At 44.5% G+C, this 25,202-nt stretch overlaps 2 protein-coding genes across 2 annotated transcripts; both read left to right on the forward strand.

Moving 5' to 3' along the window:
- The first annotated feature begins 436 nt into the window (after positions 1-436).
- On the forward strand, positions 437-12,635 carry LOC140720549 (uncharacterized). Its single transcript, XM_073035386.1, has 5 exons — positions 437-536; positions 1,104-1,270; positions 3,361-3,532; positions 3,644-3,709; positions 12,222-12,635. Exons 1-5 carry the CDS (start codon positions 506-508, stop codon positions 12,626-12,628), a joined length of 843 nt encoding a protein of 280 aa, XP_072891487.1. The 5' UTR covers positions 437-505; the 3' UTR covers positions 12,629-12,635.
- LOC140720548 (protein NLRC3-like) lies at positions 12,635-25,202 on the forward strand. The gene is made up of 3 exons (XM_073035385.1): positions 12,635-13,959; positions 14,898-14,984; positions 25,017-25,202. The coding sequence occupies exons 1-3, from the start codon at positions 13,091-13,093 to the stop codon at positions 25,057-25,059; spliced, it is 999 nt and encodes a 332-aa protein (XP_072891486.1). The 5' UTR covers positions 12,635-13,090; the 3' UTR covers positions 25,060-25,202.

Genomic DNA, 25,202 nt, shown 5'->3' on the forward strand with positions numbered 1-25,202 from the left:
ATGTCCAGTGACCGGCTTATTGGGATGGTCACCTGGCAAGATGTACGGTTCACATTACCGAGCACAGTTCCACTCAAAATCTGGTCAGCCAGAGTATCTGCTCCATTACAGTTTGAATCAGTTTTGCTCAGCTCTATATCATACTCGTATAACCTAAAATTCACCACTTATTTCAGGTGGGATATTGAATCGAATAGGGAAAGTACTGAAGAGTGTTTTACCAGGCGGATCATCGAGGGAAGATGATCTGGACACGGGAAGCAAGGTACCAAAGCAGGATCTGATTGAGAGCAACGTCACATTGGAATGCGATCCGGCCGCAGCAGAATTGGAGCAAATTCAGCCTAGAGACAGTGGCTTCAGAGACATTGGTCAGGACCCTGGAACCAGCGCAAGTGAGGCGACTGCCTGTCAATCCAGAGACAGAGCCGTCAGAGACACTGGTCAGGACCCTGGAACCAGCACAAGTGAGGCGACTGCCTGTCAGCTCGGAAACTCATTGAATATGGATTTGTCAAGTCCCCAACAAGGAGCAGGTGAGTGAAATATGAGGGTGATGGGTTCGCAGAATGTGGCAGGGAGGAGGGTAAATGTGATTCCTTGTTGGAGGGTTGGTCAGAGGAGAGGGGGAATGTGTGGGTGTGGTACATGTGGTGTAGTGGGGCACCTGTTACCCCACTACAGAAAATGTACTACCTGCTCTGAGGATTTCCAGGATGTGTATTGGAGGAAACGCAGCTGTCCAGATAAGGAGAGTATTTCCGGGATGTGAATCAGGGGAAATGTATTCACCAGGATGGAGACAGTATCTATGCGAAGCGAATATTACCGACAGTCCCAACATTTATTGCCCATCCACAATTGAAATAGGTGAGTGGGTCGGGTAGGGGAATGGACTGGTTTGCATTAAATGTGATCCTTCTGGTAACCTAATGCCTAGGACATTGTTGGGTAGGTTTTAAGGCCAGTGTTGGAGATGGGAAATTAATACTATTTTGTATCTGTAGGCAGGTTCAAGGCACGTTTTTTGTTGAGTTGGGTGAGAGCGGTGGAGATGAAGGATATCTGAGTTCAAGCCTACATTTTCCTTTATATATTCACAGATCCAGAGTTTACGATCTCCGACTTCCTGGCACAGGGGGAGGAATATCGACTGTACCAACTGACAAAGTTCTATGGAGACAGACTCAAACAAGCGATTGAAGAAAAGGTTGAAAGATTCGGTTGGATGTTGACAAAGGAGGGACATTTCAGTCGAGAAGAAAATGAGGTGAGTGTATCTAGTGTATTGTCACTGAACTGCTGGTATCAGAGGGAACAGTGATCGATATTCATCTCCTGCACGTTCAAGGTGGGGAGCACTGGGATCTACAGGTTCAGCGTCACCTTTTCCTCTCACACCTGCTGCATTTATCAGTGTGATAGAAGTTGTGATAGCAGTGGCTCTTATTCTGCACTTCGAACATTGGCTGCATATCTGGACTTCGAATAGGCATTCATTCTGAAACTAATTTCAAATCTTGGCTGAACCGTCGGGAAGATTCACCTCACCTCATTAATCCAGGATGAATATTAAACTGTCAATTGTGCCAACTGGCTTCACAACGGTACTTGAGGGAGGGAAACCTGCCAACCATATCTTATCTTTTTATCATCTGCGTCCAAATGCGCCGAAAACTTTTCCTCAATTATCGACATCTTCCCAAATGCGGATCAAACTAACTGGCCTATAATTTAAAATGGTCGGTTCTCCGAAAACATTCCAGAATCTAGTGATTCTTGAGCGATCATTACTAATGTCTCCACAATCTCTTCAGCCTCCTCTTTCAGAAGCAATCGGGTGCAGTTGATCTGGACTCATCTATCTTCAGATCTTTCAGCTTCCCGAGCGCCTTCTCCTTAATAATTGCAATTACACTCACTTCTGCCCCCTGATATTCTCAAATATCTGGCATGTTCTAGTGTTTTTTACACTGAAGACTGACGCAAAATACTGACTAATACCTTCCGCCATTTCCTTGTCTCCTGTCAGCAACTCTCCACTGTTATTTTCCAGTGGTCCAATATCCACTTTCCTCTCTTTCACTCTTCATGTATCAGGCGGACCTCTCGCAAGCCTAACTTCATATTTCATATTTTGTCTACTTACGGCATTTTAATTGCCTTCTGTTGGTTTGTAAAAACATCCCAGTCATCCAGCTTTCTACTATATTTTGTAATATTCTGTGCCCTCTCCTTTGCTTTTGTGCTGCTTTGACTACCTCGTCAGCCACGGCTGATTATCCTCCCTTTAGAATAATTATTCAACATTGTGATCATTTGTCCTGCGTCTTCTGAATTGCTCCGAGAAACGTCAGCCTTTCCCGCTCTGCCATTGTCCCTGTTAGGATCATTTTCCAGTTTTTATTTGCTCAGCTCCTCTCCTATGCCTCTGTAATTCCTTTATCCAACTGTCACACAGATACATCTAACTTTTCCTTCTCCCTCTCAAACTGCAGTGTGAATTCTGATTTTTTATGATCACTGCCTCTTGTTTATTTACCTTAAGCTCGCCAATCAAACCTGGTGCAATACACCACGGACTCCAGATCCGCTTTTCCTATAGTGGGCTCAGCCACAGGCTTCTCTCAAAAGCCATCTCATAGGCATTCTATAAATTCCCTCACTTTGGATTCAGCACTGACCTGATTTTCCAAAGCTACCTGCATATTGAAATTCCCCATGACTATTTTATCATTCACCTTTTTACATGACTCTTCTCTCTCCTGTTGCAATTTGTAGCTCACATCCCCGGCTACTGTTAACATGCCAGTATATAATTTTCATCAGGGTCATTGTACCTATGCAGTGTCTTAACATCTACATCGTCCAATCCGATATCACCTCTTCTCAGGACTTTTCATTTTTAATGACAACAGAGTCTACCCAACCCTTTCACCCACTTGCTTATCCTTTCGATTCAATATTTATCTTTGGATTTAAGAACTCAACTATGATCTTCTTTCAGCAACAATTCAGTGATGCCCACCGTCTATTTTCTTTTGCTCTTTCGGTCTCCCCTCTCTTCCATTCTTGTTGTCACATCTTGTGGATATAACTTTGCACATTGACAGATCAAGTAAATTAGTCATGTTTCATCCACTGTAGGGTGTCAGTAAATCGTTATTCTTTCACGATATTGATGCAGAATTTCCTTCAGTTACTGTTTCTCTGTTAATGACCGAACCCAGGGAGAACGAGGCAGCAGCCCAGTGACGGCATCTGTTCTGAAACTGCCGGGTCCATTAACAGATATTTTTCTCCACATTCTCCATGTCTGTCTGTCTGCTCCACAATAATGTCACCGCTTTCCTTTTGTAGAAAGTCACTGAACTGACAGAGAAGGGAAACCGGACAGAGAGTTCCAAACTCTTCCTTAGTTTGGTGATGGGCAAAGGCTTCCAGGCCCGGAGGGCGATGTGGGAATCCTTTCAGACATGGAGGACTGAATTACCGAAGTTAGACAGAATACTGAGGGAAATACAGGAACGAGGTCTGTTAAAACCACGCGCTGAACACAAAAGCACATTAAAATAAACATTTTAGTTATTTTAATTATTTTAGCTCTATTTCCATGTATTTATTTTAATATATATTTAAACAGGTCCTGATCCACAGAAATACATGAACATCGGCCAAGGGTTATCTGAATTACCCCCTCAACTGATCGGTGAGTGATCAAATGCTCAGTTCAAACCACACCTCAAGTGTTAGTCTGTGACTTCGCAAACCTAGGAATCAAAATTCGCCATTAGTCATTTGCTGATCTCTGGATTCAAGCAACAATTCAAAGAATCTCTCTTCGCAGCCTGAATATTCTACAATATATTTTTTTATTAATCCAGCTGTTGGTTCTGCTGAAGCCTTCACTCCAGGTCCTAACGCTCTAGCAATCCCCACACGCCCCAGGCAGGCTCATGATACACAGTATAACCCAGTCCAGGTGACTTTTCTATCTTCAGAACTTACATCTTCCAAGCTCCTTTTCCTTTGTAATAGCACTACACGCAATTCTGTTCGCTGATGTTCGTTACCTTTTGTAATTCCGCTAGCGACTTCCACAGAGTTTGACTGGCATTTTCATTTCACACGTTACTGCAACTACAACATAATTTTTCAGCGGTGCGATATCGACCCTCTCTCGTTTTTTACTCTTTATATATCTGGCAAAGACAAAAAAAAAACTTCGGATTCCTTTCTTATATTGAGCATATCCTTGCATTTCCGGAACATTCATGTATATCTAGGAGCATCTATAACATAGACAGTAAATTCCAGGCACTCACAACTCTATGTAAAAAACTACTCACAATTGCTGTAAATTTACCCCATCTCACCTAAACCAAATGCACTCTGATATTAGATACCAGTCTTAAGTAACAAAATAACAAACACAATACAAAATGTCGACCCAAACTCTCATCTCTCAAATGTGTACACCTCTGTCAGATCTCTATTCTACCACCAGGGTAAACAAATCAAATTTATGAAACCTCTACTTGTAGTACATGTTACCGAATCCAGGCACAATCCTGATGAACCTGTTCTGCACCCTCTCCGATCCTTCCAAGAGCTGGACAATCAGAAGTGAATACAATACTCCAGATGCTCCCTAAAACCATAGGATCTAGGAGCAGAATTAAGCCATTCGGCTCAGTGAATTTGCTCTTCAATTCCTCGCAACTCCATTATCCTGCCTTCTGTAAATGTTGATGCTCTTCCTAATCTTCCTATCGACCTGCATTTTAAATATATTCAATGACGTTGCTTCCTCAGCCGTCTTTGATAATTATTTCACAGATTTACCACCCGCCAGCCAAAAGATTTCTCCCAGTGTGGGTCCCTGCCAGCCAGGACGGTTCCCCACAGTTCCCAAGCATGTTAATTTTCTTTATGAGCCTCCCATGTGCGACCTTGTCAAAGACTCTACCAATATGCAAGTAGACAATATTCATCTGTAACTTCATCCATCACCTTTGTCACCTCCTTGAGGAACTCAATAAAGTTGGCAAGACGCAAGCCCCACCCAAAACCTCGCTGCTGAACCCCAACCCACCTCAAGCATTCTCTTTTTCATACTCCCATGGGGCAGAAGAGATAAAAGGCTGAAGGTACGTACCATCAACCACAAAGACTGCTTTAGTTCTGCATTTATAGAACTATTGAATTGTCACCTACTATGTTATCATTGGCTCTTAATAATAATAAGACAATTTTATTTATATAATTATAGCATCGTGCATCTAATAACTGATAACAACTCACAGATACTAATAACACATACTAACAGGAGAGCAGAAAGAATACCGATCGGGTATGAACAACAGATAACAGATTATGTAATTCTATTCCAAACCCTGTGGATAGCAGAAATCTCTCAGTGTTATATTGTCTATCAAAACATTTGATTCTCTCCTTCACATGGTTAAGAGAAGTTCCAAATATATATAAAATTCATCCAATACGTGAAATTTCTACAACATCTGATGAAGCATTGGCGCAAAATAATCGTCCTATTAACAGCAACAAAGGAACAACCACAATTATCAAAATAAATTGAAGGATATTCTGGAGTGACTCTCTAAGCCCACCATGGTTTTGTCTAGTTTTAAACCCGCTTATAATTTACGGAAACGGACATAAATCAGGTATCAAATGAGGAAAAAATACAAATTATACCTTGACACAGCTATTCATTGATGAGTTGAAATGATTTGCTCTTGCATCAGTAAAGCTAAAACAAATAATTCAAATAATGGAGCTAATTTCCAAAGATATAAGCATGAACTTTAGACTACGAAAGTACAGAACATGAAGCATAAAGAAAGGTGCAATAGAGCCAGTAGAATATCAAACAGAGCATCAGGATACAATGCAACAGAATATGAAACATATATCTAGGATATCAATAAACAAAGAAAATAGATCATCGTGTGATAGAGGAAAACCTTCCAACAAAATGTACTTCAAGGCGGAAAAAAATCTGAATTTATATGAAGGATCAAGAAAATCTGACAAAGAGAGCTGAACAGTAAAAATATAACAAAGGCAGTAAACACTCACTGTGCCCGTATTGACGTATATTTTTGGTAAAATACCCTGGTCTGAAACAGATCTGCAAAATATGCAAAGAAAAATAAGAAGTTAAGTAACAATTTCTAGAAAACACCATGTGCACTGCAGCACACTTAGATTTATACGAACGAGCACAGTATGAGGATGATGAATAACAGATCTATAAAAAAAATGAAACAACAGCCAGATAAAAATTCTCAGAATCAGTGTTAGTATCACGGACACATGTCGTGAAAAGTGTGTTTCTGCGCCAGCGGCACAACTACAGTAAAGTGTGTGCGGTGAGCGTGTATACATGTATACAATTGTGGAGATAGAATCGCATCAGCGTGAGTTAATCAGTCTGATGGCCTGGTGGAAGAAGCTGTCACGGAGCCTGTTGGTCCTGGCTTTTATGCTGCGGTCCCGTTTCTCGGATGGTAGCAACTGGAACAGTTTGTGCTTGGTGAGACTTGGATCCAGAATGATCCTTCGGGCCCTATTTACCTCCTGTCTCTGAAATATCCTAAATAGTGGGAAGTTCACATCTGCAGATGCACTGGGCTGTCCGCACCACTCTCTGAAGAATGCTGCGATTGAGAGGAGTACAGTTCCCATACCAGGCAGTGATGCAGTCAGTCAGGATGCTCTCAATTGTGCCCCTGTAGAAGATCGATAGCATTTGGGAGGCCATACCAAACGACCTCAACCATCTGAGGTGAAAGAGGTGCTGTTGTGCCATTTTTCACCACACAACTGCTGTGTACAGACCACGTGAGGTCCTCAGTGATGTGAAAGCGGAGGAACTTAAAGCTGTTCACCTTCACAACCCCAGATCCATTGATGTCAATAGGGGTTAGCCTGTCTCCATTCCTCTTGTTTCTGCGACATTGCAACCATCTCCTTTGTTTTTGCGATATTGAGGGAGAAGGTGTTTTCTCGACATCACTGTGTCGGGGTGGTGACTTCTTCTGTGTAGGTTGCCTTGTTATTATTTGAGATTTGGCCAATAAATATAGTATTGTCAGCAAATTTAATTAGCAGATTGGAGCTGTGGGTGGCAACACAGTCATGCGTATACAGAGAGTAAAGGAGAGAGCTTCGGACACAAACCTGGAGGGCTCCTGTGTTGAATGTCAAAGGGGCAGAGGTGGGGGAGCTCACTCTTACCACCTACCGACGATTTGACAGGAAGTTCAGGTTCCAGCTGCAGATGGCAGGGTGAAGGCAGAGGTCTCTGAGCTTCTTGTCAAGCCTGGAGGGAATGATGGTATTGAATGCTGAACTGTAGTCTAATAACATCATTCTCACATAAGCATCCCTCTTCTCCAGATGTTTAAAGACGGTGTGCAGAGCAGTGACTATTGTGTCAGTTGTTGATCAGTTGTGTCGGTAGGTGAATTGTAGTGGGTCCAGTGTGGGTGACAGCATGCTGCAGATGTAGTCCATGAACGGACTCTCAATGCATTTACTTATTATTGAGGTGAGTTCGACATGACGCCAGGCATTCATACATGTTGCCTTAGTCGCTTTAGGTTCAGGGACAATGGTGGATGATTTGAAGCAGGAGGGCACTCTACACGGAGAGGGAGAGATTAAAAATGTCTCTAAACACACTTGCTAGTTGTACCGGGCACATCACGAGAACTCGCCCTGGGATGCCGTTCGGTCCCGCAGGCTTGCGACTGTCCACTAGTACTCAGAGATGACCAAAGTGCAGGTCGCTTTGTCAGCTCTCCTCGGGGATTCAGTGTTGGCGATATTGAACCGAGCGTAAAATAGATTTAGCTCCTCTGGGAGAGAGGCAGCGATGTTGGCACCATCAGTACACTTGGCCTTGAAGTCTGCGATGGCGTACAGACCTTCTCATAAGCTGTGTGTGTTGTTGGTGAAGAGTTGTGCCAGAATCTTGTCTCTGTATTGTTGTTTCGCTGTCTGGATAACTTTCCACAGATTTGAGCTGTATTTCTTGAGCTCCTGCTGATTACCGGCAATTGAGCTATAGCTCTGCATGTCTGTGTGATTATATGAAATATTAAATTAAATAAGTTGTGCATAAATAGAAATACAAAAAAATAGTGAGGCACTATAGATGGGTTCAATGTCCATTCAGAAACTGGATGGCAGAGGAGAAGTTGCTCCTGAATTATTGAGTGCGCTCCTTACTCCGATCCTGTACAGTAGTCCCCATGAACCAGACGGTGATGCAGCCAGTTACAATGCTCTCCAAGTTACACCTGTAGAAATATTCGAGTGTTGTTGGAAACTCTTGATGAAATATAGCCACTGTTGTGCCTTCTTTGTAGCTGCATTGATATAATGGGTCCAGGATAGATACGCAAATACTGACAGCCAAGAATTTGAAATTGCTCACTCTTTCCACATCAGATCCCTCGATGAGGACTGGTGTGTCGTGTCCCCTCATCTTGCTTTTCTGAAATCCACAATTAGTTTTAAGGATATATTTTCATCAACGCAAGCGGGATTCAGCACTACATACACGCATATGCAAATCTGACAAGTGGTACACATCACTGAATGGGAATAAAAGCATAACCCATAAAAATGAAGAAACTATCATAATAGTAGAAAATGTTAACCAGTGGAAGAGTCTGACTCCCCATGGAAGACATCCCCACGATCTGACCCGACTAGATGTCGACAAGGAAGTGCTGAGCCCCTGGCTCAGAGTTGGAGACCTGTTCCCAGAAACAGAAGAGATCATTGTAACAATACAGGAAAAGGTTGTTAACACATGTAGTTATCAATAATACAGAATAAAAGGCCAATAGGTTCAAGATGATAAATGCTGAGAGTTACAAGAGAAACCAGAAACAATCCAACACTTTACGGGATCCTGCAGTAGTTTAACTGAATCTCATGATCTGCACAAGCACTATCAAGTGGTGGGCAACCTTCACAAAAAACTGCTAGAAAAACACCATAATTTGCTTCACATTTCGAGTTAGAGTCCTTCATATCATACTGTGACCGATTATTATTTCACATAGGATAATCCATGATAACTGTTCGGATATAATTTTTAAGGATAAACAAGCAAAAACTACTTACTTTTGCAGTACTCTCTCCGGTCCTGTTCACCCTGTACACATCAGACTTCCAATATAACTCGGAGTCCTGCCATGTGCAGAAGTTCGCTGATGACACGGCCATAGTGGGGTGTGTCAGGAATGGACAGGAGGAGGAGTATAGGAAACTGATATAGGACTTTGTGATTTGGTGCAACTCAAACTACCTGCGTCTCAATATCACCAAGACCAAGGAGATGGTGGTGGACTTTAGGAGATCTAGGCCTCATATGGAGCCAGTGATCATTAATGGAGAATGTGTGGAGCAGGTTAAGACCTACAAGTATCTGGGAGTACAGTTAGACGAGAAGCTAGACTGGACTGCCAACACAGATGCCTTGTGCAGGAAGGCACAGAGTCGACTGTACTTCCTTAGAAGGTTGGCGTCATTCAATGTCTGCAGTGAGATGCTGAAGATGTTCTATAGGTCAGTTGTTGAGAGCGCCCTCTTCTTTGTGGTGGCGTGTTGGGGAGGAAGCATTAAGAAGAGGGACGCCTCACGTCTTAATAATCTGGTAAGGAAGGCGGGCTCTGTCGTGGGCAAAGTACTGGAGAGTTTAACATCGGTAGCTGAGCGAAGGGCGCTGAGTAGGTTACGGTCAATTATGGAAAACCCTGAACATCCTCTACATAGCACCATCCAGAGACAGAGAAGCAGTTTCAGCGACAGGTTACTATCGATGCAATGCTCCTCAGACAGGATGAAGAGGTCAATACTCCCCAATGCCATTAGGCTTTACAATTCAACTGCCAGGACTTAAGAACTTTTTTTTAAAGCTATTATTAATGCTTTTTGAGTTAGTGATTTAGATGCATATCATATTATTACTGAGTTAAGTATTGTATGTAATTAGTTTTTGCTACAACAAGTGTATGGGACATTGGAAAAAATGTTGAGTTTCCCCATGGGGATTAATAAAGTATCTATCTATCTATCTATCTATCTATCTATCTATCTATCTATCTATCTATCTATCTATTTAATCGATATAGCCATTCCAAACTTAACAGACAGAAATCAATTAGTAAAAAACACAACAAATATGCTGAATTAAAAGGGGAAAATGAAAGACTATGGAACACGAACTGGGTATTCATTATCCCAATCGTAATATCGATAACTGGTATAATCCCAAATGATTTTCACAATAGTATTAATAAATTAGGCCCACACGGCAATACTTGTGTAAATCTTCGAAAGCATATAATACCGTACATCACGAGAATAGTCTGAAATTCCCTCTCAATTCAGACTTGAGTGTGGTTGGCTATGCCCGTACCTCGAGTTTCAACAGTTTAGGCTGAGAAAATAATAATAACAATAACCTATTTATAAAGCACCTTTCATCCAGACGATGCCTTCAAACCACATCACAACGGGATAAAGTGGAAACTAGAAAATAAAAGACAAAATGTTGTCAGTCTTAATATACACTTCAGACTTCTGCACAGTGCTGTAGTTTTAGGTGTTGAATTCTACAGTTTGTGAGCATAGTTCCAAAAACAAAATACTGACCTCCCAATGATCATTTGACCTTCTACCTTACTGTCTGCCTGCACTGCATTTTCTCGGCAACTGCAACACTGTTTCCCTGAACTATTCTGTTCCGTTTTTCCTTGTACAACCTCATTGCACCGATGTGATGTAATGATTTGGATCGCATGCAGAAAAGTTTTCCATTTTACCGTGGTGCATGTGACATTAATAAATCCATTTATCGATTTATGGTTTTCAATAATACAATGCCCCCGGGTAGCTTAAGATTGTTATACCCGGGAGGTGGTAGTGCGGATGAGCTGCCACGATCTATTGGCGTGCAATAGCTCCCAGTGGCGTGCAACTAAAATAGCCTCTGACAACCAAGGCCAGCTCCTGGCCTTCACGTGTAGTTTAACCAATAAGTCCAGTGGAAGCGTTTCTTCCAACAGGGGAAGGGACAAAGGCGGGTTCCTGGTGCCTTACAGCCAGTCGCTTTGGGCAGATGGGGCTCATTGTCCGTGATTGGCAGCTCACCCAGGAACAGGGAAACTCTGATCTCAAAACTCCACTGCGTTGCAAATGTACCCCTCATGTAGAAGAGATTGGGAGCAAACCCAGTGGGAAAATTCTGGACCTGGCGCCCCTAAGTCAGTGTTAAATTGGTGTTCAACGCAGACTGGCATCTCCTGTGACACCTCTGGTGCCTAGCTTTGTCAGTCTCTGCCGTTCTTCTGTGCTTATCAGATGCATGCGGTGAGTGAGCTTGCTACTTCGGCAAAAGTTTCCTCTCCATATCGTAGTGCCGTGGCTTGCAGGGGCAGGACATCCACGGTCGACTCTAGCAGACGGAGGCCTCCTAAGACAGCGCCCCATCCCCACAACAAGACTGATGAGTAGCAGTTGTCAGGACTTCACCACCCTCTCCCACAAACATGATGTACATCCAAACAGACACTTGTTGTTTCTTCCATTAACAGAGATTCCATCTTTCCACCAATCCTCCATCACTGCGACTGAAAACTAGCCATTTTCATTCCTGTCGTTCCGATGGGTTATTGATCCCCAACCTCACTGTGATTTTCCCCCAGATGCGGACTGGCTTGAGTATTTCCCGCATATTCTGCTCCCTTTTTGATGCAAGAGCAGTGGACACCTGTGACTCCCCAGTGTGCAGCTTTGCCAAAACGCACAGTGTCCTGCTCTCCATATTTCCATATCAGATCAACATTAGCATCGTCTGTTAATGATGCAAACAATGCTTAAAATATAGTGAGATTTTGTTGTAACGAGAGTGCAGTCAGGATTGGAATAGGATATAAGGGGAATCTTCACCTTCACAAATAACTAGTACCTGAATATGAGTATTGGACATTTTCTGGGACATCCATCGCTGTCAATTCCGGTGTCTGTGAACAGAATTTTACTTTCTGTCCTAATATCCATGGAAGCATTGAATTAATTCATGTAATCTCAAACACTGAATGTTGAAATGCAGTTATAATATTCTTTGTTAGTTGAGCTATTTAACATTTTGACAATATTCTCTGTTCCCATGGAAGACGTTCAACAGAAACACAAGGAGACTTTGCGGGCACAAACTGAAACACTGAGAGTGAACACGATCCTGATGAGGGAGAAGGTGAAGGTTTTCCAGCTGGTTGATCGATACGCTGAGCTCACGGTCATCTCTACTGTTCGAGATCGGAGACTGGTGGAACATGAGCTGCTGGCAAGAGGCAGAGACCACGAGGAGTGGAGAGAGAAACATCTCCGCAGAGAGCTGGAAAAAATCCGGACTGATCAGTTACTCCAGAGCAGCTTTTCCCGGAGTAAATCCAAATCTGGAAGTTCGGCAGCAGTGGCTGGAGTCCCGGGGATCGGGAAAACAACAATGGTACAAAAGATTGTTTATGACTGGGCCACAGAAAAAATATACCAACAATTCCAGTTTGTTTTCAGTTTCTAATTCCGAGATTTAAACTCCATTAACTGCAGAATAAACCTGAGGGAACTGATTCTGGATCAGTATCCTTACTTTGGGAATATCCTGAGAGAGGTCTGGAAGGACCCAGAGGGATTGCTGTTTATATTCGATGGTTTGGATGAATTCAATGACAAAATAGATTTTGCTGACAGTCGGAGAGATACAGAACCCAAGCACCAGTGCCCAGATCCCGAGTGGTGGTGTGAAGTGTCGAACATTCTGTACAGTTTAATCCAGGGCAAGCTGCTCCCAGGGTGTTCAGTGCTGGTGACCACCCGCCCCACTGCGTTACATTTATTGGAAAAGGCAGAGATCAGTGTCCGGGCTGAAATCCTCGGATTTGTTGATGAGGAACGGAAGGAATATTTCATCAGATATTTTGAAGATCAGACGGTGGCGGAAGCTGTTTTCGAACACGTGAAGGAGAACGAGATCCTCTACACCATGAGCTACAACCCCTCCTACTGCTGGATCCTCGGTCTGGCACTGGGCCCCTTCTTCACACAAAGAGTCAGGGACCCACAGCGAGTTCCCAAGACCATCACCCAACTGTACTCCTACTATATTTACAACATCCTGAAAAACCACGGCCGTGAGATTGAGAACCCCCGTGATGTGTTACTCAGGGTTGGTCAGATGGCCTTCAGAGGAGTGTCCGAGAAGAAGATTGTGTTTACAGATGGAGATTTGATCAAGTACAATCTGCAGCCTTCCCAGTTCCTGTCCGGGTTCCTGATGGAGCTTTTGGAGAGAGAGGATTCTGCCCAGAGCGTGGTGTACACATTCCCACACCTCACCATCCAAGAGTTTGTAGCTGCTGTCGCACAGTTCCTGAATCCACATCCTGGGGATATCCTGAAATTCCTCACTGAAGCCCACAACACAACAGATGGGCGATTTGAGGTATTTCTCCGTTTTGTTGCTGGTCTCTCCTCCCCAATGACAGCTTGGGGCCTGGAGGAGTTTCTGGGTCCATTCCCTCATCAAACAACCTGCCGGGTGATTGACTGGGTGAAGGAGGAGTTCAAGCGCCAGGTTGGAAACACGAGGAGTGAAGCTGGTAAAAGGAGCCTCCTGAACACATTGCACTACCTGTTTGAGTCTCAGAATCGTGGACTGGCTCAGGCCGCACTGGGATCTGTGGAAACACTTTCATTCAGTGGAATGACACTGACCCCGATTGACTGCGCGGTCCTGTCTCATGTCATCGGACTGTGTGATACAATAAAACACCTCGACCTGGAGGACTGCCACATTCAGTGTGAAGGAATCCAGCGGCTGGGACCCGGGCTGCACAAGTGCCAGGAGTTGAGGTGACTTGATTTATCTCTCACTCTGAACTGTGAAACACTTACGTTGTGTTGTTACAATGTAAAGATATTTGTGTAAAACTGTAATGAATCAGATTGTGAAGAATTGTGACAAATGCCCATGAGATCGGTCAGTAATTCCCCATGAACGGGAGGGTTCTGTGGTTCCTTGTGAATGGATGTTGGAGACTTCATCAGATCAGTGAACAACGGCCATTGGTTTAGTGGTAGTAATTCACAGCAATGGCCGTGTTTCTCACTGCCTGAGACACGTACATTGACAATGTTCCTTCTCACTGTCACTGACACCCAGACCGACACTGACTGCAGCAGGTGGGTCAGTGATTCACACGCCCTTCCCGGTGAGGGACAAGAGACTGTCAGCAGTCTGTCCCAGTGAGAAGGAAAGATATAACATTTTGAGATTGTCCACCCCTGCCCTTCCAAGTGTGTGACTATCTCCATTTCTAGATCATCTAATCTTATTGGATTATCTTTTCCCATCGGTATCTTCCTGTGGGATCTTTCTTCCCCGTTTCCCTCCCTCCCGCAGGTTCTATCTTCCCATCCCTTTTCCTCAGGTGGGGTCTCTTCCACCATCTTCCATCGACATTTCCCCATTCACAAAGCTTCCTCACTGTGGGACTTTCTCCCATCCTTCATCCCTGCCCCTCCAAACCCTCTTACATCAGGAACACTTTTATAACCATCGGGGAATGGGACAGAATATGTGGAGTTTACAGGGTCACACCGACAGACTAAAGTACTGACATTCGGTGAATACTCTGGAGCTCGTCAGTGAGGGACATTGATAATGATGGGAACTCCGATCAGTGATTTACTGAAGGGTTTAATGTTTCCTGAAATATCTGAATGAGAGAAATTCCCCCAGACCTACGGTTTGAATCACTTTGTTCATCAATTTGTCTGTTTGTGTTTAGACTTGGGCAGAGTCAACTGGGAGATTCAGAAGTGAAGCTGGTGTCCGCGGCTCTGAGGAACCCGGAGTGTAAAATACAGAGACTGTGGTAAGTAACAGACTGTGGGAGATTGTGTTTACAGTCACTGGGTGTCTGTCACTGAACATTAATGTGATCAGTAGAAACAAAGAAACATAGAAAACATACAGCACAAAACAGGCCCTTCGGCCCACAAAGCTGTGTCGGGCATGTCCATAGCTCAGAACTACCTGGGGTATACCCATAGCCCTCTATTTTACTAAGCTCCATGTAGATATCCAGAAATCTCTTAAAAGACCTTATCGTATCCGCCTCCACCACCGCCGCCGGTAGCCCATTCCACGCACTCACCACTCTCTGTGTAAAAAAATGAAGCCCTGACATTGAAGAAGGAGAGGACATTGTCGCCAGAGTGCTTGGTTACCAGGGTAATCCGGGAATGCTTTAAAGGGGAGGGAAGATCACCTAGACTAAGAATAAGATTGTAGTAGGCCGCCAGGAACGACGGGTCTGTGCGGCGAAGCTGCTCGAAGGTGATCCTATCGGGGCCAGCTGCAGAGCCTGACATCCCCCTAATTGCTGAACCTACTTTTACTTACTGTAAAAAATGAACCGCTGTACCTATTTCCAATCACTTTGAAAATATGCCCTCTCGTGCTAGCCATTTCAGCCCTGGGGAAAAGCCTCTGCCTATCCACACGATCAATGCCTCCCACCATCTTATACACCTTTATCAAATCACCTCTCATCCTCCGTCACTCCAACAGAAAAGGCCGAGTTCACTCAACCTATTCTCATAAGACATGTTCCCCAACCAGGCACCATCCTTGTAAATCTCCTCTGCATGCTTTCTATGGTTTCCACGTCCTTCCTATAGTGAGGCGACCAGAATTGAGCACAGTATTAAAAGTGGGGTCTGACCAGGGTCCTATATAGCTGCAACATTACGACTCGCCTGTTAAACTCAATCCCACGACTGATGAAGGTCAATACCCCATATGCCTTCTTAACTAAAGAGTCAAACTGCGTAGTTGCTTTGGGTGACCTATGGACTCGGACCCCAAGATCCCACTGACCCTCCACACTGCCAAGAGTCTTACCATTAACACTATATTCTGCCATTATAGTAGACCTCCAAAAATGAACAAGTTCACACTTATCTGGGTTGAACTCTATCTGCTGCTTCCCCGCCCTGTTTTGCATTCTATCAATGTCCCGCCATAGCCTCTGACAGCCCTCCACACTATCCATAACACCCCCAACCTATGTGTCATCAGCAAATTTATTAACCCATTCCTCCACTTTCTCATTCAGGTCATTTATAAAAATCAAAACGATTTGGGGTCACAGAACAGATCCCTGAAGCACTCCACTGGTGACCAACCTTTATGCAGAATATGACCTGTCTACAACCACTCTTTGCCTTCTATGGGCAAGCCAGTTCTGGATCCACAAAACAATGTCTCCTTCGATCCCATACATCCTTACTTTCTCTATAAGTCTTAAATTGGGAATCTTATCAAATGCCTTGCTGAAATCCATATACACTACATCTACTACTCTTCCTTCATCAATGTGTTTAGTCACATCCACAAAAAAATCAGTCAGGCTCATTACGCATGACCTGCCTCTGACAAAGCCATGCTGACTATTCCTAATCATATTTTGCTTCTTCATATGTTCATAAAACCTACCTCTCAGGATCTTATCCATCAACTTACCAACCATTGAAGTAAGACTCACTAGCCTATAATTTCCTGGGCTATCCCTACTCCCTTTCTTGAAGAAGGGAACAACATCTGCAACCCTCCAATCCTCTGCAGCCTCTCCCGTCCTCATTGATGATGTAAAGATCATTGCCAGAGGCTCAGCAATCTCCTCCCTCGATTCCAACAGTAGCCTGCGGTACATCCCGTCATGTCCCGGTGATTTATCCAACTTGATGCTTTCCAAAAGCTCCAACACATCCTCTTTCTTAATATCTGCATTCTTAAGCTTTTCAGTCCACTGCAACTCATCCGTACAATTGCCAAAATCCTTTCTGTCATGTATACTGAAGCAAATGATTCATTAAATACCTCCGCTATTTCCTCCGGTTCCATGGGCACTTTTTCATTGTCACACTTGATTGGTCCTATTCCCTCACGTCTTATCCTCTTGCTCTTCGTATACTTGTAGAATGCCTTGGGGTTTTCCTTAATCCTGTCCGCCAAGGCCTTCTCATGGCCCCTTCTAGCTCTCCTAATTTTATTCTTAAACTCCTTCCTGCTAGCCTTATAATCATGCCGATTCATATCATTTCCTAGGTTTTGAACCATTCGTAAGCTCTTCTTTTCTTCTTAACTCGATTTCCAATGTTCTTTGTACACCACGTATTTTGTACTCTACCATCCTTTCCAAGTCTCATTGGAACGTACATACTCAGAACCCCACGCAAATATCCCTTGAACTTTTCCTACATTTCCTCGGTACATTTCCGTGATTAGGGTTAGGGTTAGGGTTAGGTATGTGAATAGCAAAAAAATAGTTAAGACTAAAACTGAACCATTGAAGACAGAAAAGGTGAATTTATTATGGGAAACAAGGAAATGGCAGATGAGTTGAACAAGTACTTTGGATCTGCCTTTACTAGGGAAGACACAAACCATCTCCCAGATGTAATAGCGCTCAAAGAAACTAGGGTAAAGGATGAACTGAAGGAAATTTATATTAGGCAAGAAACGCTGTTGGATAGACTATTGAGTCTGAAGGCTGATAAGTTCCCGGGACCTGATGGTCTGCATCCCAGGGTACTTAAATAGGTGGCTCTAGAAATCGTGGACGTATTGCTAATCATTTTCCAATGTTCTATAGATTCAGGAACAGTTCCTGCTGACGAGAGGGTGGCTAATGTTGTACCACTTTTCAAGAAAGGAGGGAGAGAGAAAACAAGGAATTATAGACCGGTTAGCCTGACGTCAGTGATGGGAAAGATGCTGGAGTCAATTATAAAAGATGAAATTACAACACATTTGGAAAGCAGTAGAAGGATCAGTCCGAGTCAGCATGGGTTTATGAAGGGAAAATCATGCTTGACTAATCCTCTGGAGTTTTTTGAGGATGTAACTATGAAAATGGACAAGGGAGAGCCAGTGGATGTAGTATTCTTGGACTTCCAGAAAGCTTTTGATAAAGTCCCACATAGGAGATTAGTTGGCAAAATGAGGACACATGGTATTGGGGGCAGAGTACTGACATGGATTGAAAATTTACTGGCTGACAGGAAACAAAGAGTAGCGATTAACGGTCCCTTTCGGAATGGTAGGCTGTGACCAGTCGGGTACCGCAAGGTTTGGTGCTGGGACCGCAGCTGTTTACAATATGCATTAATGATTTAGATGAAGGGAATAAAAGTAACATTAGCAAATTTGCTGATGACACAAAGCTGGGTGGCAGTGTGAAATGTCAGGAAGATATTATGAGATTGCAGTGTGAAAATGTATGGCAGATGCAGTTTAATGTGGATAAATGTAAGTTTAACCACTTTGGTGGCAAGAACAGGAAGGCAGATTACTATCTAAATGGAGTCGTTAGGAAAAGGGGAAGTACAACGAGATCTAGGTGTTCTTGTACATCAGTCAATGAAAGAAAGCATGCAGGTACAGCAGGCAGTGAAGAAAGCTAAAGGCACGCTGGAATATTCAAGAGGAATTGAATATAGGAGTAAAGAGGTCCTTCTGCAGCTGTACAGGGCCCTGGTGAGACCCCACCTGGAGTATTGTGTGCAGTTTTGGTCTCCAAATTTGAGGAAGGACATTCTTGCTATTGAGGGAGTGCAGCGTATGTTCACAAGGTTAATTGCCGGAATGACGGGACTGTCATATGTTGAAAGATTGGAGCGACTGGGCTTGTATACACTGGAATTTAGAAGGATGAGAGGGGATCTGATTGAGACATATAAGATTATTAAGAGATTGGACACGCTGGAGGCAGGAAGCATGTTCCCGCTGATGGGTGAGTCCAGAACTAGAGGCCACAGTTTAAGAATAAAGGGTAGGCCATTTAGAACTGAGATGCGGAAAAACTTTTTCACCCAGAGTGTGGTGGATATGTGGAATGCTCTGCCCCAGAAGTCAGTGGAGGCCAAGTCTCTGGATGCATTCAAGAGAGAGTTAGATAGAGTTCTTATAGATAGCGGGGTCAATGGATATGGGGAGAGGGCAGGAACGGGGTACTGATTGTGTATGATCAGCCATGAACACAGTGAATGGCGGATCTGGCTAGAAGGGCCGAATGGCCTACTCCTGCAACTATTGTCTATTGTCTAACATGTGTTTCCAATTTAGACTTACGTCCCAGCCGGATAGCCTCATAGTTCCCCTTACTCCAATTAAATATTTCCCTAACTTCCCTGTTCCTATCCCTCTCTAATACTATGGTAAAAGAGATAGAATTATGATCACTATCTGCAAAATGCTCTCCCGCTGAGAGACCTGACACCAGGCCAGGTTCATTTCCCAATACCAGATCAAGTACAGCCTCTCCTCTTGTAGGCTTATCTACATATTGTTTCAGGAAACATTCCTGAACACACCTAACAAACTCCACCCCATCTATAACCCTCACTCTAGGGAGATGCCAATCAATATTTGGGAAATTAAAATCCCCCACTTCAAAAACACTGTTATTAGTATTCCTTTTCAGAATCTGTCACCCTATCTGCTCCTCGATGTCCCTGTTACTGTTGGGTGGTCTATATTAAACACCCAGACGAGTTCTTGACTCCTTCCTGTTCCTAACTTCCACCTACAGAGACTCCATAGATAACCCCTCCATGAATTCCTCCTTTTCTGCAGCTGCGACACTATCTCTGATCAACAGTGCCATGCCCTCTCCTAGTACCATTCGAGTTTCCTTCCTGCGTCCACAGAATCGCCTCTCTGACCCCCTGACTATAGAGTCCCCTACCACTACTGCCTTCCTCATCCCTTCCCTACTCTTCTAAGTCAAAGGGCTGGAATCTGTGCCAGAGGCATGGCCACTGTCGCTTCTGCCAGGTAGGCCGTCTCCTCCAGCAGTACTCAAACAGGAGTTCTTATTGTCAAGGGGTACAGCCACTAGGGTACTCTCTAGTACCTGCTGCTTGCCCTTCCCTCTCCTGACTGTGACCCACTTCTTCAGTCTCCCGTGGCCCCGGTGTGACCACCTGCCTGTGACTCCTCTCGATCACCTCCTCGCTCTCCCTGACCAGATGAAGGTCATCGAGCTGCATCTCCAGTTCCCTAACTCGGTCCCTCAGGAGCTGCAGCTCGACACACCGGGTGCAGATGTTGCCGTCCAGGAGGCTGGGAGTCTCCAGGATCTCCCACATCTGACACCGAGCATAGAAAACCAGCCTCACACACATACTCTCTGCCTGTATTGTAAACAGATAACCTACCTCGCCTCGACCCTTTATCGCCGAAGCCCCGTTGAGCCAAAGCCTTCCTACTCTGTCTCCCGCTCCTCTGATGCTCGCTCTGTAAATCGGTCTTCCTTTTAAACTCTTCTCGCTGTTCTCACTGGCCGACTTGCACAGTCGAGCTGAAGAAAAAAAATCAGTAATTGTGTTACTGATAAACACTGGGGATCTGTACCGCCTCCTGTCTCTCTGTGTCCTTCACCCTCACTCTCTCTCATCTCCAGGCTGATCGACGTCGGTCTCACAGATTCTGGTGCCGAGGATCGCGTCTCCGTTCTCAGTACAAACACATCACTGACGGGGCTGAACCTAAGATGGAACTCGCTGACAGATCGATCTGTCCCCGCTCTCCGCCACCTCATATTGACCCTTCCGAATCTGTCGTGGATCGAGTGAGTGTTTGTGTTAATGTTCAATGTAATAAAATATCAGCGGATCCGCGGGTTTTCTGGTGATATTTGTCGGTGAGTGTTGTTGAAACATTAACCCCAGTCCCCTGTTACTGACACTGTTGTGTGATCTGTTTATTTCATCTTTATTCTCCCATCTGTTTCAGGCTGCGGGACAATCGGTTCAGTGAGACTGGGAGGAAGGAACTGAGATCTCTGCAGGAACCCAGACCCGGACTGACAATGTCCGTGTGAACATCTGAATGTGTGAACATCCCCGCCCGCGGGACGGGAACACTTTAGCAGATTCTCCGCCCTCCCCGCTCCCCTTTACCTCCCGCCCTTAACTTTAGGGTCACTCCAGGTGTAATTCCCAACGGTTTTAACGGTACTGGCTCCAGTCTTGCGCTGTGTGTCGTTCGTTGCACTCCCGTAGTGACGTATTTCCGCCTCCTGTCCAGTGGTGCTGCTCCCGCCAGATGTAAAGATTTGAGACTCCTTCACCTGAGACCCCGGGGAATTACACAGACAGGAAGTACTCAGGGCCGGGGTTCCGTTTAGGACACTAGTGTCCGGGGGTTGGATTATCCAAGGAGAGAACCCTTTTGACCACTTTGCTGAGGGCAGTACATTTAATCGTCTGGCCGATATAATGATGTTAAATTGACAAATACCTCGGCAGTGACCCTGGATCTGCAGCGATCTCGGTCACGGCTCTGAAGTGTGATTTTATAATCATCGTTTCCCCGATGCGGAGTGACGGTGAGAAACGGGACTAATGATTCAAATTGTCACCTGTTATGGCCGGTCAGTTAATTGTGTGTGACTGTGAAGAGTCGGGAGCAGCTTATTTATTCCCGCACGTCATAGCTCACACATTGTTTAATTTACATTTGTCATGATGAAATCAATAAACCGCTGTAACATACTGTTTTGATGTCAGACTCGAGTCACATTAAAGGAAAAACAGTGACCTGGGGTTACTGCTGCCCTCCCGCACCCGGTGAACTGCAATAATGGGTCTGAGCTCCTCACACTGGTACAGCAACGTCTCAGTGTCTGGGTGCCCAGGATCTCATCTCCACCCTACCCCCATCGTGGCTAACTGCCCCCGCAGACAGTTAAAATCGACTGTAATATCAGGCGTGATATTGATGGGGGAAGGAATACCGGCGTTGAGCCACATCATTCCATCACAGACTCCTAGGGTCAGACACAGAGTGATTCTCCCTTCACACCGTCCCATTACACACTCCCAGGGTCACACACAGAGTGATTCTCCCTCCACACCGTCCCATCACACATTCCCGGGGTCAGATACAGAGTGATTCTCCGTCCACACCGTCCCATTACACACTCCCAGGGTCACACACAGAGTGATCCTCCCTCCACACCGCCTCATCACACACTCCTGAGGACAGACACGAGAAAAAAGTGGACTGTAGTTCTCGAGTTGAAACAGATTACAGAGGAGACTCACTTGGAACTGTAGCACCGGACAGGGGAGTACAGATTGGATTCATAAACATTGCGGTGAACAATCACACTTGACTTAGAAGTAGCCCAGGATGAAATCGAAGTTGAGGATAATTTTGCAAATTGGGACTCCACCCCTTCCCGTCCTCTCCCACGGTCCGCAGTCCTTCCAGGACGCCATCCTTTCCCGTCCACTCATACGGACCGCGATCCCAATCAAATGCCAATCTTTCCCATTCATTCCCACCATGGAAATTTCCAATGGACCCCAGCCCGTCCCATTCACTCCACTCACCCGCATTCCTAACGGGACGCACCACTACCCATTCGCTTGCATCGTCCAAACCTCCAGTGGACCCCGATCCTTCCCATTCACTCCCACTGTTTACCTCCCAGTAGCCCCCTCCCCTTCCCTTTTACCCCCTCCATCTGCACCACATCCCATTTACCCCTGTCGTCCAATCTCCCAGTGGGATCTGACCTTTCCTATTCTCTCCCGCTATCTGCCTCCCAATTGGACTCCTTTCAGTTCATTTCCAACGGGAATGGGACCCTGGAAATTGGAGGGGAGGCCCGAATTCCGTGTTTGACAGAACGCGGAGCGGGGTTTCCGAAATTTTACGAGAACCCTCGAACCATATACCCATAGAACATTACAGCACAGAAAAAGGCCTTTTGGCCCTTCTGGGCAGTGCCGAACCATTTTTCTGCCTAGTCACACTGACCTGCACCTGGGTCATATCCCTCCAAACCCCTCTCATCCATATACCTGTCCAAGTTTTTCTTAAATGTCAAAAGTGAGTCCGCTTTCACCACTTCATCTAGCAGCTCATTCCACACTCCCACCACTCTCTGAGTGAAGAAGCCCCCCGTAATGTTCCCTTTAAACTTTTTCTCCTTCACCCTTAACCCATGACCTCTGTTTTTGTTTTCTCCCCTGGCCTCAGTGGAAAAACCCTGCTTGCATTCACACTATCTATACACTTCATAATTTTATACACCTCTATCAAATCACCTCTTATTCTCCTACACGCCAGGGAATAAAGTCCTAACCTATTCAACCTTTCTCTGTAACTCAGTTTCTCAAGTCCCGGCAAAATCCTTGTAAACATTCTCTGCACTCTTTCAACCATATTAATATCCTTCCTGTAATTCGGTGACTAAAACTACACACAATACTCCAAATTCGGTCTCACCAATGTCTTATACAACGTCAACATTGCATTCCAACTCTTATACTCAATACTTTGATTTATAAAGGCCAATGTAGCAAAAGCTCTCTTTACAAACCTATCTACTTGTGACGCCACTTTTAGGGAATTATGTATCTGTTCTCCCAGATCCCTCTGTCCTACCATTTACCTCGTATGTTCTACCTTGGTTTGACCTTCCGAAGTGCAATACCTCTCACTTGTCCGCATTAAACACCATCTGCCTTTTTCTCTGCCCATTCCTCCAAATGGTCCAAATCCCTCTGCAAGCTTTGAAAACTTTCTTCACTGTCCACTACACCTCCAATCTTTGTATCATCAGCAAATTTGCTGATACAATTTACCACATTATCATCCAGATCATTGATATCGATGACAAATAACAATGAACCCAGCACTGATCCCTGAGGCACACCACTAGTCACAGGCCTCCACTCAGAGTAGCAATCCTCCACTACCACTCTCTGGATTCTTCCATTGAGCCAATGTCTAATCCAATTTACTACATCTCCATGTATACCTAGCGACTGAATCTTCCTAACTAACCTCCCATGCGGGACCTTGTCAAAGGCTTTACTGAAGTCTCTGTATACAACATCCACTGCCTTCCCTTTATCCACTTTCCTGGTAACTTCCTCGAACTTCCTAGATTGGTTAAACATGACCTACCACGCACAATGCCATGCTAACTTTTTTTCTAATAAGTCCCCGTCTATCCAAATACTTGTAGATCCTACCTCTTTGTATTCCTTCCAATAATTTACCTACTACCGATGTCAAACTTACCGGCCTATAATTACGCAGCTTATATTTTGAGCCTTTTTAAACAACGGAACTACATGAGCTATCCTCCAATCCTCCGGCATCTGACCCGTGGATATCGACATTTTAAATATTTCTGCCAGGGCCCCTGCAATTTCAACACTAGTCTCCTTCATGGTCCAAGGGAATACCCTGTCAAGTCCTGGGGATTTATCTACTCTGATGTGCCTCAAGACAGCAGGAACCTCCTCCTCTTTAATCTGTATAAGTTCCATGACCTCTCTACTTGTTTGCCTTGTTTCCATAGACTCCATTCCAGTTTCCTTAGTAAATACAGATGCAAATAAAAACATTTAATATCTTTCCCATTTCCATACATAACTGACCACTTGATCTTCAAGAGGAACAATTTTATCCCTTACTATCCTTTTGCTCTGAACATACTTGTAGAGGCTCTTGGGATTATCCTTCATCCTAACTGCCAAAGCAACCTCATGTCTTCTTTTAGGCCTCCTGATTTCTTTCTTAATATTTTCTTACTCTTTTTATACTCCTCAAGCATCTTATTTCCTCCCTGTTGCCTATACATGTAATACATCTCTCTCCTCTTCTTTATCAGAGTTCCAATATCCCTGGAGAGCCAAGGTTCCTTATTCTTATTCATTTTGCCTTTAACCCTGACAGGAACATACAAACTTTGCACTCTCAAAATTTCTCCTTTGAAGGCCTCCAACTTACCAATCACATCCTTGCCAGAGAACAACCTGTCCCAATCTACGATTTTTAGATCCTTTCTCATTTCTTCATTTTAGCCTTTTTCCAGTTTAGAACTTCAACCCGAGGACCAGATCTATCTTTATCCATGATCAAGTTGAAACAAGTTGAACGCCGGTGGGTTTATTAGTTACACGGAAAGCTGAGGGTGGTGTGGATGTTGACGGCTTTGTAACACTGACAATGCTCATCTCCTGGCGGAGACGGTGGATACGATCGGACTGAAGGACCTTCG

Source organism: Hemitrygon akajei, unplaced genomic scaffold (assembly GCF_048418815.1).
Source record: "Hemitrygon akajei unplaced genomic scaffold, sHemAka1.3 Scf000045, whole genome shotgun sequence".
Taxonomy (NCBI): domain Eukaryota; kingdom Metazoa; phylum Chordata; class Chondrichthyes; order Myliobatiformes; family Dasyatidae; genus Hemitrygon; species Hemitrygon akajei.